At 42.5% G+C, this 14,124-nt stretch overlaps 1 protein-coding gene across 2 annotated transcripts in view; it reads left to right on the forward strand.

Annotated features, from left to right (window-relative positions):
* MYOZ2 (myozenin 2) overlaps positions 1–14,124 on the forward strand; it is a 24,941-nt gene that overhangs the window by 2,314 nt on the left and 8,503 nt on the right. For both annotated transcript variants that reach the window (XM_024213090.3, XM_024213098.2), the window contains 2 exons: positions 9,821–9,990; positions 13,633–13,762. In XM_024213090.3, coding sequence (XP_024068858.1) covers positions 9,821–9,990; positions 13,633–13,762 — 300 coding nt within the window. The remainder of the gene's footprint in view (positions 1–9,820; positions 9,991–13,632; positions 13,763–14,124) is intronic.

Below are 14,124 nucleotides of genomic sequence, written 5' to 3' on the forward strand. Positions count from 1 at the left end.
GCGGCCCCCACTGGCCGTGGTTCACCGTCCCGGGCCAATGGGGGCGGCAAGAAGCCGCAGCCAGCACATCGCTCGCCCGCGCCGCTTCTCGCTGCCCCCATTGGCCCGGGATGGCGAACCGCGGCCAGTGGGGGCCGCGATCAGCCGAACCTGCCGCGTCAGCAGGTAAATAAACCGGCCCGGCCCGCCAGGGTGCTTACCCTGGCGAGCCGCGTGCCAAACGTTGCCGACCCCTGGTTTAGATGCCTAACTATGAATTAACGACCTAACTTTAAATCTACTTATGAAACTCTGGGCTTTATTCTCCTGCTCACATGTATTGTGATAACTTAGATAACTTACTGACAAATAACCCACTTAGATAACTAACTGACAAATCTGATTCCAAGGAAAGTAGGATCAAGCCCTTTGTATATGTACAAAAAAGAATCTGCCCATGTAAGTGCCTGCCCATTCCTTTCACATTTTGTTGTAAATATACTGTTAGATTTTTTAAATGCAGTTTTATTAAACAGTTTAATATCTGAGTGACATTTGCAATATTTTTGTAGATGCCATTTCTGGATCCTATGTCTTTGTATTTAAAGACTATGTAAACCAAGCTGTACTGAAGCCAATTTAGGATTATTTAGATGTTCCAAATATGATATAATTGTCTCTGAAGTATCTTATTATTAGGTATCTCATTTGTTAAAGCTGACTGCAGTGATCAGTTAAATCATCCAATGGATCATTTAGGCATTTGCTGTGGGCCACATCCAGTTTTAATTCAAAATTAGTTAATGGGTCGCATTTTTAAATGTAGAGGGTTAAGATCCATGCTCAAAAATGTCTGTGCCTACATTTGCATGTACAGTTCTTGCAATTATGAGTACAGATCATAACTTTATGCATGCAAAGGCATGTGTAAATACCCACTTTGCAACTGTAGTCAAGGTAACTGCAACACTCAGTTTACAACTGCTCACATTTTCACACACACAATTGGACCTCTCTTTTAAAAATTTGACTCTAGATTAGGCATAGGGAACTGGTATGAGAAACAACTCAGCCTTCACCGGAAACTGGAACTGAATTGATTCCATATCTGGATTAAGACAATGTTGTTGGATCTGGGAAGTAGGACCCATGACAGGAGAAGGCCTGAATGGGGCCGAGGCAGAGTAGCAGGCAGCAGTGCAACTCAAAACATTGATGATTACCTGATTGCAAGTAAAAGTGGAAGATCAAGGATTTAGGAGTGGGAGAAAAACTGGAGTCTGTCAGTGGGGGGATCTTGGATTGACAGTCCATCCTTCTCACGAAGGTGCAAAGGAAGAATGAGCTAGGAGAAAGATCCTCTCTAGAAGGCCCTGAAGATTTTGGGAGAGTGGGCACAAAATGCTGCTGCATCTGAACCTAGTCAGCATTCATATGATTGAACTGAATCCAGGTTTTTTTTGAGGTTCAAAGAAGTTTAGTTAACTTATTTTACTCACTTCTGCATTTCTTGTTTTCAGCTGGGAATGTAAACTGAAAGACCAAAACACTATGAAAAGCTGCTCTCTTGGTGTCTTTGGCTCAGCCCAAACCTGGTCGTACTAGAAATCTTGTGAAGTCTTCTGTCATGAGATTTTCAACCTGATATCCAAACCACTGATGTTTAGACAAGCCTTGGAGAAGCAGTCAAACTATCAGATGTGTTTAACCTCTTGAGACTCACTGATCAATACTTTAAATCAATTAAAACGTCCTAATCCTGGACATTTTCTAGCCATCTGGAGAAATTTGGGTAGGAATGTGGATTTTAAATCCTCAAGTTCAGATCCACAGGTTTGTTCTGACCCTTTAAAAAAGACAATAAAGCTTGGATCTGGGATTTTGATTTGACCTATCCTTTTTTCCCTAATTGCTGGCCTGCAAACTTAACCTGAGATCTTAAAATTGAGCTTTTTTCTTTTTGGTTTTTGCATCATTACCAGTAATAATGATTCTGCGATTGGAATTTAGCTAACAATTCAATTATATTGCTTGAGCCACACAAAAGAATCCCACTCATTCTCCCAAAGCTGCATTGGCTCTGTATTGTTAACAGGAGTAAAAAACAGTAAAAATTTATTTTACTGAGTAAAGTAAATACTTATGGCTTAAAGCAGATCTATTGCATAAAGAGGACTCATTTTTATTCAATCACTTTTCAATATCACTTTAAGATAAGTATAGAGACTCAAACTTTCTGTAAACAGATTCAAACCAGGAAATTTATAATTGCTGATTCAATACAAAGCCTGTTAGCTCTACATCACTGCTTCAAATCTGGGCCTGGTTGGCAGAGACTGGAAGTTGTTACTATCCACCAGTTCTTTAGTGGTTTGTGTGAAATCAGTTTGGGTTGTTATTCCCGTCCCTAGTGGGCAAGGGCCACATCAGAAAAAACACTACAAAAGTAGGAACTAATAGGCATGTTTTTGTTTTCTCAAGAGAAAGTCCAGGTATTAAATGGGTGAATGTAACAATCTCTCACCTTTTCTGGCCTCCACAGTTAAGAGTGGAGGTGGATTGGTAGAATGGTGGAGGAAGACTTGGACTATTCCTGCTTGGGACAAACCTGTTTTGTAGAGGGCTTTACTTTCTGGGCCTGGCAAGCTTCACCTTTCACAAATGCTGATTTCACTGTAATAGGTTTAAATGAAAGTAGAAAATAAGTTCAAAATGTTTTTTAAGATAGGCTGAAGTCTAATTTACTTTTAAACTATGAGAAAATCCTTGGCTCATTCATTTTTTTAAAACTACATGTATTTTTTTGTGAAGGAAGCCCTTGATAACTGTTAACCTTTAAATCTAGTTTCCAGTTCTATATAACATCATTACTGCATGCTTTGACAGCTACATATTTAACTACCTTTTGTGGAGGTTTATAGATTCTTATTTCTGATTATGTGACAAACATATATTATCTAATATTCATGATTAAAATGTATAATCTACAAGAAAATATTTAGAAGATTTTAAACTGGAAGATTAAAAGAGATTAGGGGGATGGATGAGGGAGGAAATATATAAATCATATTTAAAATGAAAGCTGTTACAATTTTAAGGGGCAGGGAGGACTTGGCAGGAACAGAGAAAGAACTGAGGCTAAAAGGTTAAGATCAGGATTAAAGCATGGAGCTGTAGATTTAAGTATCAATTTATGAATGTTTAACTTTTGCATTTGGAGATGATCTTTTTTATCTTCCTCTAAACACCACCTTCTCTTGCTTCCCATCACCCTCATTGCACTGACACCATAGCAATCCCTATGCACATCATTAAAACAGGCAGCAGATTAGATTTTAATTTTCAGAAGACTAGAGTAAAATCTCACGTTTACATTTCTGGGAAGCTGCCAAGATACACAACAAAACACACAATTGGTTACAAAGTATTTAGATCCTAGCTGAATTAACATAAATGAGAGCTCTGCACACAGATCGAGGACAGTATGTGTCTGAGAGAACAGCGGGGCCCAAAATATTTAACATTCAGTATGGAGCAGATGATTGACAGAGGTTCAGGTGTGGCTGAACTGAATTCTCTCCACCCTATTCCCACAAACTTTCAATGTGGGCCAAGTTCTAGGCAGTGGAGCAAAACATGTGTGAAAGGAGCTTTGCTTTACATGAAAATATTGGTGGATTAAGAGGTGAAATTGTCAACTCCAACCAGCCAGGATGCCTGCTGAGATATGCCCCAGATTCAAACACCTCTGACTTTTGGATGTGGGGGAGTTCAAAATGAAGTTCTGAATCAAAATTTTGTGGCTTTAGCCCATACCTAGTGCATACTATATCATGATGCCTATAAATCACCACTATCTGGCATTGTTTAGGCAGTGGGCAAGCTGAGACATCACCTTTCATGCTGAACTCTCCTAGTTTTATTGTTCTCTCTTAAATAACAGGAGGCTATCAGGGTTCTTGCTCATGTTATTTTTAATGCAGAAGTGCATTCTCCTGTTCCTGGCATTATCCATAGCTGGCTTGATCCTGCTCCAGTTGAAGTCAACTGCAAAAATTTGGATGACATCAGTAGGAGCAGAACTGAGCCATCCCAGATGCAAGTCCAGTGCCTGCAAACTTCTCTCTGTGTGAATTAAAGGGAAATTCAAAATTGCAGCAGCCTGGGATAAGTATTTAATGTGCCTGTGTCATTTAGAAGAGATTTATATTTGCCAGAATATCAAGAATTCATGTTGTTTAGGTTCTCTAAGCTTCCAGTAGATATTACACAATGTATTAAAAATGAGAAACTACAGAAACTCTGAAAATAAATATTAACATCTCCATTATTTTTTTTCAGTTCTTATTTAATACCAGATGTTACTGTAGCTACCAACTGCTCCCTTATTGTAATCTGTAATGCAAAGTTAAGTTTTGCTCTTCTGTGTGGATACCCTGGAAGAAATTAAATAGTTTCCAACATGTAATTTGATTTCAGTTCATTTTACTATATTGCATACATTTACACACTAACTGAAGCCTGAAAATTCTGTAGTGCATAAAAATATTTAAAGAATTAGGGCTTATATCAAACACATACCAAAATGTCACCTTGAATAAGCAGAGCAAAGATTCATATTGGAGCCTCAGTTTTGCATAGCATAATGTTACTTCATATCTTGTCCTGAAGCTTATAAACACCCACAGAGACTAATGCCTTGTCGACAATGGGAAGTTTCTGTGCAGTAAAGCAGCTTTCTGCGGTGTAACTCCCAAGGTGTACACACTGCCAAGCCACTTAGTGCGCAGAAACTGTGCAGTGGCAGCGCTGTAAAAAAACCACCCTGGCAAGAGGCGTAGAGCTTTCTGCGCCGGGGCTATAGTGCTGCAGTGCCAGTGTAGACACCCTGGTCAATTACAGCGCTGCAATTGGCCTCTAGGAGGTGTCCCACAATGCCTGTTCTCGCCTCTCTGGTCATCGGTTTGAACTCTACTGCCTTACCCTCAGGCAGGGCCGGTTCCAGCATTTTTGCCGCCCCAAGTGGCGAAGAAAAAAAAAAAGAAAGAAAGAAAAACCCGATTGAGCTGCCGCTGAAGTGTCGCCGAAGAAGAAGGGAGGGAGTGAAGGACCCGCCGCCAAATTGCCGCCAAAGACTGAAGCGCAGGGATTGAGCTGCCACTGAAGTGCCGCCAAAGACTGAAGCAGAGCGATAGAGGTGCCGCCAAAGAGGAAGCAAGGGACTGAAGGACCCGCTGCCGAATTGCCGCCGGAGACCCGAACGTGCCGCCCCAATAACGGCCGGAGTGCTGCCCCTTTCTATTGGCTGCCCCAGGCACCTGCTTCCTTCGCTGGTGCCTGGAGCCGGCCCTGCCCTCAGGTGACCAACCGTGAGCCCCACCCCTTAAATTCCTTGGGAATTTTGAAAGTCCCCTTCCTGTTTGCTCGGTGATGCGTGCAGTGGTCTCAGCACATCTTTCCAGGTGACCATGCCTGCTCCATACACCAGGCGATCCCCCGCTTGGAGCAATGCCGAGCTGCTAGACTTCATCAGCATTTGGGGAGAGGAGGCTGTCCAGTCCCAGCTGCGCTCCAGTTGTAGGAATTATACCTATGGACAGATTTCACAATGAATGACAGAAAGGGGCCATGAGTGGGACACACTGCAGTGCAAGGTCAAAGTGAAGGAGCTGCGGAACGCCTACCACAAGGCACGGGAAGCAAACCGCCGCTCCAGTGCTGCGCCCACAAGCTGCTGGTTCTACAAAGAGCTGGACGCGATACTCGGTGGTGACCCCACCCCCACTGCGAAGGCCACTGTGGATATTTTGGTGGCTCGCATGCCAGTCAAGAGTGGACCGAGCCAGGAGGAGGGAATCTTGGATGAGGATGTAGAGTGGGAGAGAGACCCAGAGGCAGAGGATGACTTGGAGGTCAGAGATGCATGCAGCCAGGAGCTCATCTCTACCCCCGAGGAGGCTAGCCAGTCACAGGGGTCGGAGCTTGGCGAAGCGCAAACAGGAGAGGAGGCCCATGGTAAGTGGATTTGATTTTGGGAATTGCTGAAGTGAGTTTTTGGGGTTAGGAGGGTTGCAGAAAGCAGGCTTGTGTCTGTATGATGCGCATACCACCACATGCCTAGTCTGAGCGGCGGAACAGGCTGCTGATTGACTCCCTCACTTCACGAGAATCTGCCTCAGAGATCTCCAGGAAACTCTCATAGAGATACTGGGCAATCCGCTGCTGCAGGTTCTTTGGTAGAGCTGCTTTGTTTCTTGCCCCATCAACGGTAACTTTCCCATGCCACTCTGCCATCATGGGGAGGAGGAGGGGGACCATTGCTGCACACAGGCGAGCCACATAAGGGCCAGGGCGGAAGTCGCAGTCTTGGAGAAGACTCTCCCTTGATTCCCTGCTCATCCTCAGCAATGAGATATCTTCCATTATGACCACATCCTATGGAAAATGTGGGGACAGGAATGATTATCAGGCCTCTCCTACAGTGCTGGCTCTCCCCAAGAGCCATGTGCTCAGTGTACAGTATGGTCCTGGAACACTGATTTCCCCTGCCCCTGCAGTTACTCACCATTTTGGTGGTCCTGTGGCTCATGTGTGCTTGCCTGGGGTCAGCCAGTTATTGACAGGTATGTGAATAGTGACTGTGTTTTAAATCACTGAATCAGTGGTCTGTGTGTTGCAAACAATACTGCTTCTGTCAAATGTTGCATTTTGGTTTCACAGACCTGACCTTGGGAGCCCAGCCTCCCTCTTTGTTATCACTGGTTGAAAGGCTGTGCAGAATTAGAAAGAAGAACTAAAGAGGACTTTCTGTCATGATGCACTCTGCGGCTGAAAAACAAGAACTGAAGGAATGGCGGGACAGCGAGAAGAGGGACCAAAGCGAGACTGCGGTGTGCCAGAACGAAGCCATGGAATGGCTCTTAAACGTTATGGAGTGCCAAGCAGGCACACTCCAGATGCTACTAGGACTGCAAACCAAGCAGCTCCGCACCCGCCCTCTCCTGCAGCCGCTGTTGCAAAACTCTTTCACATGCGCCTCCCCAGACACCGCCAACACATACTTATCAACCTCCTGGCTCCAGTCTGTACCTGGTGCATTCCACTCCTGCCCCATCACACAGTCCAGCCCTGCGGACTCCAAGTACCCACTGCACTCAACACCTGTCCCTCTGCAGTTTAGCCCTGCTGAAGAACAGTACCCGCTGCACTGTACTCCAAAGGACAAGGTTGCATATGATACCTGGACATACACAAATCTTTAACCATCCCGGGACCACAGCTCCTCCTGGGACCTTCCCTTCCCCCATCCCCCACAGTGCTGATGTGTTTATTTGTTTGTCTGTCTCCTCCGGTTGTTGTTTTTTAATAAAATAATTGTTTTGGTTTGAAAGCAATCTTTATTCCATTAATTGAAAGCAAACAGAGCAATTTTCTTAAACCTTCACAGTGCGTCATCTGCACCAATCACAATTACCTCCTAGCATTACAAGCACTGTACTCCCGAGCATAGCAACAAATATTAGTGGCTTTCAGATGCCTCAAGGTATCCCTGATCCTTATGGCCCAGCACTGCGCCCCTCTAATAGCCCTGGTCTCTGGTTGTTCAAATTCAGCCTCCAGGCGCTGAGCCTCAGCAGTCCAGCCCTGAGTGAAGCTTTCACCCTTCTCTTCACAAATATTATGGTGTGTACAGGATGTCTTTCAGAGCAGGATGCGATTAATGGCCCTGCACACTTCCATCAACATGAGTCCAGCGGTCGACTTTCCTTCTCCAAACTGGTTAGCGACCGATCGGTAGCAGTCTGGAGTAGCCAGCTTCCACAGTGTACTCGCCACGCACTTCTCCAATGACCGGGCAGCTCTCATTCTCATGTCCTTGCGCCGGAGGGCTGGGGCGAACTCATCACACAGTCCCATGAATGTGGCTTTCCTCATCCGAAAGTTCTGCAGCCACTGCTTGTCATCCCAGACATGCATGATGATGTGACCACCACTCAGTGCTTGTTTCCTGAGCCCAGAAACAGCGTTCCACTGTGGTCAGCACCTCTGTGAATGCCACAAGCAATCTCATGTCGTAGCTACTATGCGTGGTGAGATCAATGTCAAACTGCTCTTGCCTTTGTACTTTAAGGAGTAACTCCACTGCCACTCATGATGTGTTAGTGAGAGCGAGCAGCATATTGGTCAACAGTGCAGGATCCATTCCTGCAGACCGAAGAGGCAGAGCGCGCAGTACACAAACCATTGAAAGATGGTGCCAAATGTGGACAGAAGCACAGGGATTGCTGGGATGCAAAGCAATGCATCACGGGGCATTGGGACAGGACCCAGGATGCCCTGCGACCCCCTCCGCCTTCTTGCAACTCTTAGCGGCAGAAGAGGAAGAGATGCTCTCTGGCATAGCAGCCCAGAGTGCACCGCTCCGAATACCGATGCAAGTGCCGCAAGTGTGAACACGCAGGCAGCAGAGAGTATGAACACACAACAGCGGTTTCCCTTCAGCACTCTCTGAGCAGCGATGTAACTGCCAGCAATGTAACTCTGCCAGCGTAGACATACCCTAGTTCAATTATTAAAATGATGAGCATGGGTAATTGTAAATGACAAAGTAGGAGAAGATGCTTAACAATATTATTTTTACTGGATGATATAATTACAGCCACATGTGACAAAGGCTACTTTCCAAACTCTGGCAGAAAGAAATTAATAACAAAATAGTTTGCTAAGCATTGACATTATCATGGTGTAAAGAGTAAGCAAGGGCTTTAAAAGGAGGACACCAGATGACAGAGTTCTTCAAATCAGTGTCAGCATACTCAGTGCCATTAGTATCCCAACTTCCAGAACTTCTCCATAAGACTGACAATGAAGTTTATGCCATACAGTCTTACTCTTCCCCCTCCATCACCACCCATGCATGCATATTCATTATCAAAGTGCCCCAGGGTTACAATGTAAAGCCAAGGAAATGATCTTTTTCCCAAGCAGGGACCTAAGTAACACTGACAGCAGTAATTAGATTTCCAGCATTTGTTACTCTTTTGAAAAGAGATGCTTGTAAATTTCCTATTAAAGAGAATTGTTAAACAATTGCAGCATGGAAAAAATAGATAATCATTCTGCAGGAATCTTGTAAAAGTTGTTAGAAGCATATTTTAATTCATTGTTACATCTTTCATTTTCATAAACTGGACTTTTATTCTGAAATTCTCTAAATAAAACTATTAAGTAGTGGCTCCCAGATAATACAAACCTCTGTTACAGTAGGTAGCTAGCCTTAAATTTCTAAAAAATCTGAATGTGAGTGAATCATTGAGACAAAAACTATTGCAAGCAATCAGAAATAGGAAGATATGTGTAAAATAGGCTGAGGAGTTCTTTCTCTTTCCAGTCCAGGATATATATTGATTCATGAAGGGTCCAGGACTGAGGTCAAAGGGAGTTTTGGCACTGACTTCAGTGAAAGTAGGATTTTACTGATCACTAAGAAATTATATTGTAAGATACCAAGGGCCTGATTTTCAGAAGAGCTGAGCACCTACAATTCTAACTGAAATCAACAGGAGCTGTGGGTGCTCAGCACCTTTGTAAATCAGGCTCTCAGTGCAGTGGTTTAGAAGCTCATTCCAGGCTACGGTATACTTCATAACTCCCCGAAAAAATTAGTGATTTCACTAATACAGCATGAAGCATGAGGATGTTACTGGGGATCTGGGGTGCATTTCTTGTTGGACTACAGATATAGGGAATATAATAATAAGCATTATTTAGCAAAAAGCAGCATTTAAGGAAAGCAGAGAAGAATATTCCATAAGGCGTATGCTTGTCTGTCGTGTTACAGAGTCAGATGGCCTAGACCTTGGAAAGAAAATCAGCATCCCCAGAGACATCATGGTGGAGGAACTATCAATACTCAGCAACAGAGGTGCAAGGCTATTTAAGATGCGTCAAAGGAGATCTGACAAGTACACCTATGAAAACTATCATTATTTAGCAAATAAGCAAAGGAATGTGAGTATTTTGTATTACAAGTTTCTAAATACAGACCGGTGCGGGGTTAACTATGATTTGCATGGTACTGATTGCAAGAATTATCCATAGCTTTAGGAAAAGATGTGAATTGAACCATGACCTGGAACAAGGCCAGTGTGAAATATAAAGTGAGCTGTATCATTTTGAGGTCTTCTAGACAAATCAAAAAAGGCTCAGATCTGGGTGCTGCTTTTAGGTCCCGCAGAATGGGACAACAAGGTTCCAGGGCCTCAGGTTGAAAGCATTCACATCCAGATATGACTCAGGTCAGTAGTGACCAAAAGTCATTACCATGTGGCAGCTGATTGGTGATTTAGGATGATGTAAGGATTACTTTGTTAATAACAGCTGAGGGCTTTGAAGATGCAAAGTTCTACATAAACAGCAAGTATTAATATTATTATTGTTATTATTACTATTAAAATAGGTTGGTGATCTTATTCCAGTTCCTAGTCAGTAACATCACCTGTGCAATTGGCACTAATAGTCTTCCTTGCTGGCACTCTTAGGAAAGGAGTAAGGAATTAAATGGGCCATGGGGACAAAACTGCCCCTTGAGCTGGCCCTTAAGGAATAGGGTTGAGGCACATTTGCGGGATAGTAGGAATTGCTGACTGGGAATCAGATGCTTCTATATTCTAATACTAGTTTTGACACTCATTCCTTCTGGGGCCTGGGGTAATACACCTAACCTCTCCGCCTCGTTTTCTACATTTATAGAAATAGCGATAATTACATTTACAGATTCACCTAGTTCTCAGGTGTGTTGTGAAGTTTAATTAGTTAGGGCTCTCTCCTGCAAGGTTCTGAGCATTTCAGTCCCAGTCTAGCAAAACAATTAAACACAGGCTTAACTGTAAGTGAGTGAGTAACCCCACTGACTTCAATGCTGGTTCAGGCCCTTAATGCACTAAAGTCTGCATTTCAATGCCATGCATACTTCCCCACTGATTTCAGTTATGAAAGCATGTGACTGAGGAACACAATTTGTCCCAGCATCTTTAAACTGCTTCAAAGATGAAGAGCGCTGTAACGGTATATATAAGTATCATTATTATTAATTAACCTAGAAAACAATTATTGCTAGATAGCAATTCCCATCCCCCAACAGTTTTTAAAACCTTCAAAGATGTTTTAAATGGTGGTGCTAATGCTTTTGGGTTCAGTCCAACTGCTAGTGAATCAAAACTTCCATTGACTTCAATGGGAGTTGGATCAGATTCTTCATTTGGGGCAAGAAAAATTATTTATATATATATATATATATAAGGTATTGATGTGAGGTAGTATAACATTTTTATTGACATGAGTATGGGATGAGCAGCACATTACTCAGGACTGGCAAAGCACCAGGTGTTAAGGAAAACTATATATTGCATCACAGCACTGGGTATTTTGCTCTGAAAAAGCTATTTTAGCAACTCTTTTACAATTGTAAACATGTAGGGAGGGTTGGGTACTATACTGAAGCCAGGTTGGCTAAGTTACTATGAACTGGTCTCAGAGTAACAGAATTATTAGTACTAATAATTTATCAGAAAAAAATGCAATAAAATAACAGTATCATCTGCTGGATTCCTGGAAGCTTTTGATCCAGTTCATGAGGAGGAGCTTTGGGTAGCAGACCAGTAGAAGAGCCTTCCCTATTCCCCGCTGCCCATACTAATCAGAATGCTGAGGGAGTCCATGGCAATCAGATAGTATAAGATTATATTCATAAACAGGGGTTGAAATCCTCAATATCACACCTGAACTCTCCAATATCTTGCCTTGTTACCTATTCAAGGAAGAAATCTTAGCTCTGTGATCTGTTATTGTTCAGAAGCCCCTGCCTTTTCAGCTCAATAAATGGACTTTGCTCATAGATGAGATTCTGTCCCAATATCCTGTCATAGATAAAAAGATTTTATATTCATTTTTTGTGATGAGAAGAAGGAAAAGAGCTGGTGACTGGAGCTTTCAGATTTTCATTCACTCAGTTGAAATTAAAATGAGGACTAGGGCCAAGTTTTGATGTTGAGAAGTGCTGATTTTCAAAGATACTGAGTGCTCAGCAGCCCTGAAAATCAGGCCATTTATTTAGGTCCTAAATGTAGATATAGGGTGGGATTTTCAAGGGAACTCAGCATTGGCCTAGCTGCTCCCACTAACGTCAATAGGAGCAAAGTTATCTGAACGGTTAGCTGAGCACTTTTAGAAATCCCACCCTAAAGTGTCCACCTTTAGGCACCCAAGTTTGAACATTTTGACCTTATGGTTTAATATTTATTTAAGCTGAAAAATCTGAGGGCTGGAGTAAGTTAGCATGGCTCCATTGAAATGAATGATTTACACTACCTGAGGATGTGGGCCTGAGATTTTGAAAGCCTGTGGGCCAGATTCACCAATACACTCTGGCTGATTTGCACTGCCCTGGTAATGCAAAGCAGCCATAAAACCGATTGAATTGGCCAGTTCCTGAGGAAATATGCTGATGACATGCCCCCCCCACCCCCCCGCAGCTGCATGTTAACTCCTTATGCAATAGATAATAGAAGCCATGAAGCCAAAGTTAAGTCTGATACTAGCACTATAACTCACATGGGATTTCTGCAGTCCGTTCCTTGTTTGATTTCCTCTTTGGTATTCTCCACAATGTAAGCTGAGCCATTCATATTCACACAGACCCTAGGGAAGGGAGAGAATGATGCCTTTTTAGTTTCTACTGACCTCCCTTAAGTGCCTGTTTGGTCAGCACTTGTGTGGCCTTGATCTACTCTGTGCCTTACACTGGAGTGGATGATTTTGCCTGCTATGATTAAAATGATCTTTCCAATATACCTTAGGAACATTCTAAAATGTACTGACCTGATCAAAAATATTTCCTTTGTTTCAAATTAAAAAAAGTATTTGTTTGTTTTTTCTATCTTAAGGAAATCCTACTCCAACACACTCTATATTTAAGTCCCTTTTAGACTGTCTCTCATTGCTAAAATAAGTTACTGTTTTTTTTACAAGCCTCTGATTCTGTATTTAAAGAAACAGTGATTAAGGCTTTGGATGTTTCCTTAGAACCAATGACCTGATGGGAGGTGGGGATAACTCCAGCCTATCAAAAATCTCCAAGAAGTCGCCTGCACTAAGATTGTTGTGACTACTGTAAAACAAGAAAAAACAATCCCACAAAGGTGTATAGACTTTTTGTGTGGCTGATGCATTTTCAATTGGTATACAAAAAGCATTTACAAAGAATCAATGGCTTTTACATTAACCCACCAGATTTCTTGAATCCTAGAATAGGAAGGATCTAGGATCAGTCTAGGGCAGTATTTCTCATCCAGTGGGGTCGTGAACTGTGGGGAAGGGGAGGTGTCATGAAAGACAATTGGGGGGTGGGGGTCCTAAGGCATTGACATTTTTATTGCAATCTAAACCAAAGAAAATCTTCCTCCCCCACTCCCCATACACACTTACCCTTCAAGGTCTAGTATTCTCTATCAGCCTCTTGAAAGACAGACACACCTAAATTATATAGGCTTATCATTGTTATCATTAATACATTTTTTGCTCTTACTTTTATAGTACATAACATCTCTTGATATGCATGTGCTATCAATGGCATTTGTTTCTATTCTAATGCAGCGTAGTGAACCTATGCAGAGTGTTAAAATGGAAACTAGCAGTGCCGAAGTTGGCCATCAGCACGCACCAATGACACCTCCTAATACACCTGACCCACGGAGCCCACCAAATCCTGAAAACATTGCACCAGGTAAAGTACAAACTATTGTAATTTGTGCACGTACTGAGTACTCGGCTATTTCACAGCACAGAAAACAGCAGAGCATTTTTTTACATGATCATTAATGGGATATTTATTAGGGATCAGCAAATTGATTCAAATGAGGTTAGAAGTACTGTAAAGAATGTATATGAATCTTCATTTGAAATGCAAATCAGAGTAGTTAACTTGCTTCAGTGTGGTTTATAAAAATCTTCACATACCTCTATTGTCTAGTTTCACACACAAGTGGAAATACATAGATACATTGAGAGAGGCTATTCTCATGATATCTGTGAGCTAATTAATGCCATGAAACACTAGAAAACCCAGGAGACATTTAGGCCAAAGTA

Source organism: Terrapene carolina, unplaced genomic scaffold (genome assembly GCF_002925995.2).
Source record: "Terrapene carolina triunguis isolate 2854851 unplaced genomic scaffold, T_m_triunguis-2.0 Scaffold66, whole genome shotgun sequence".
NCBI lineage: Eukaryota > Metazoa > Chordata > Testudines > Emydidae > Terrapene > Terrapene triunguis.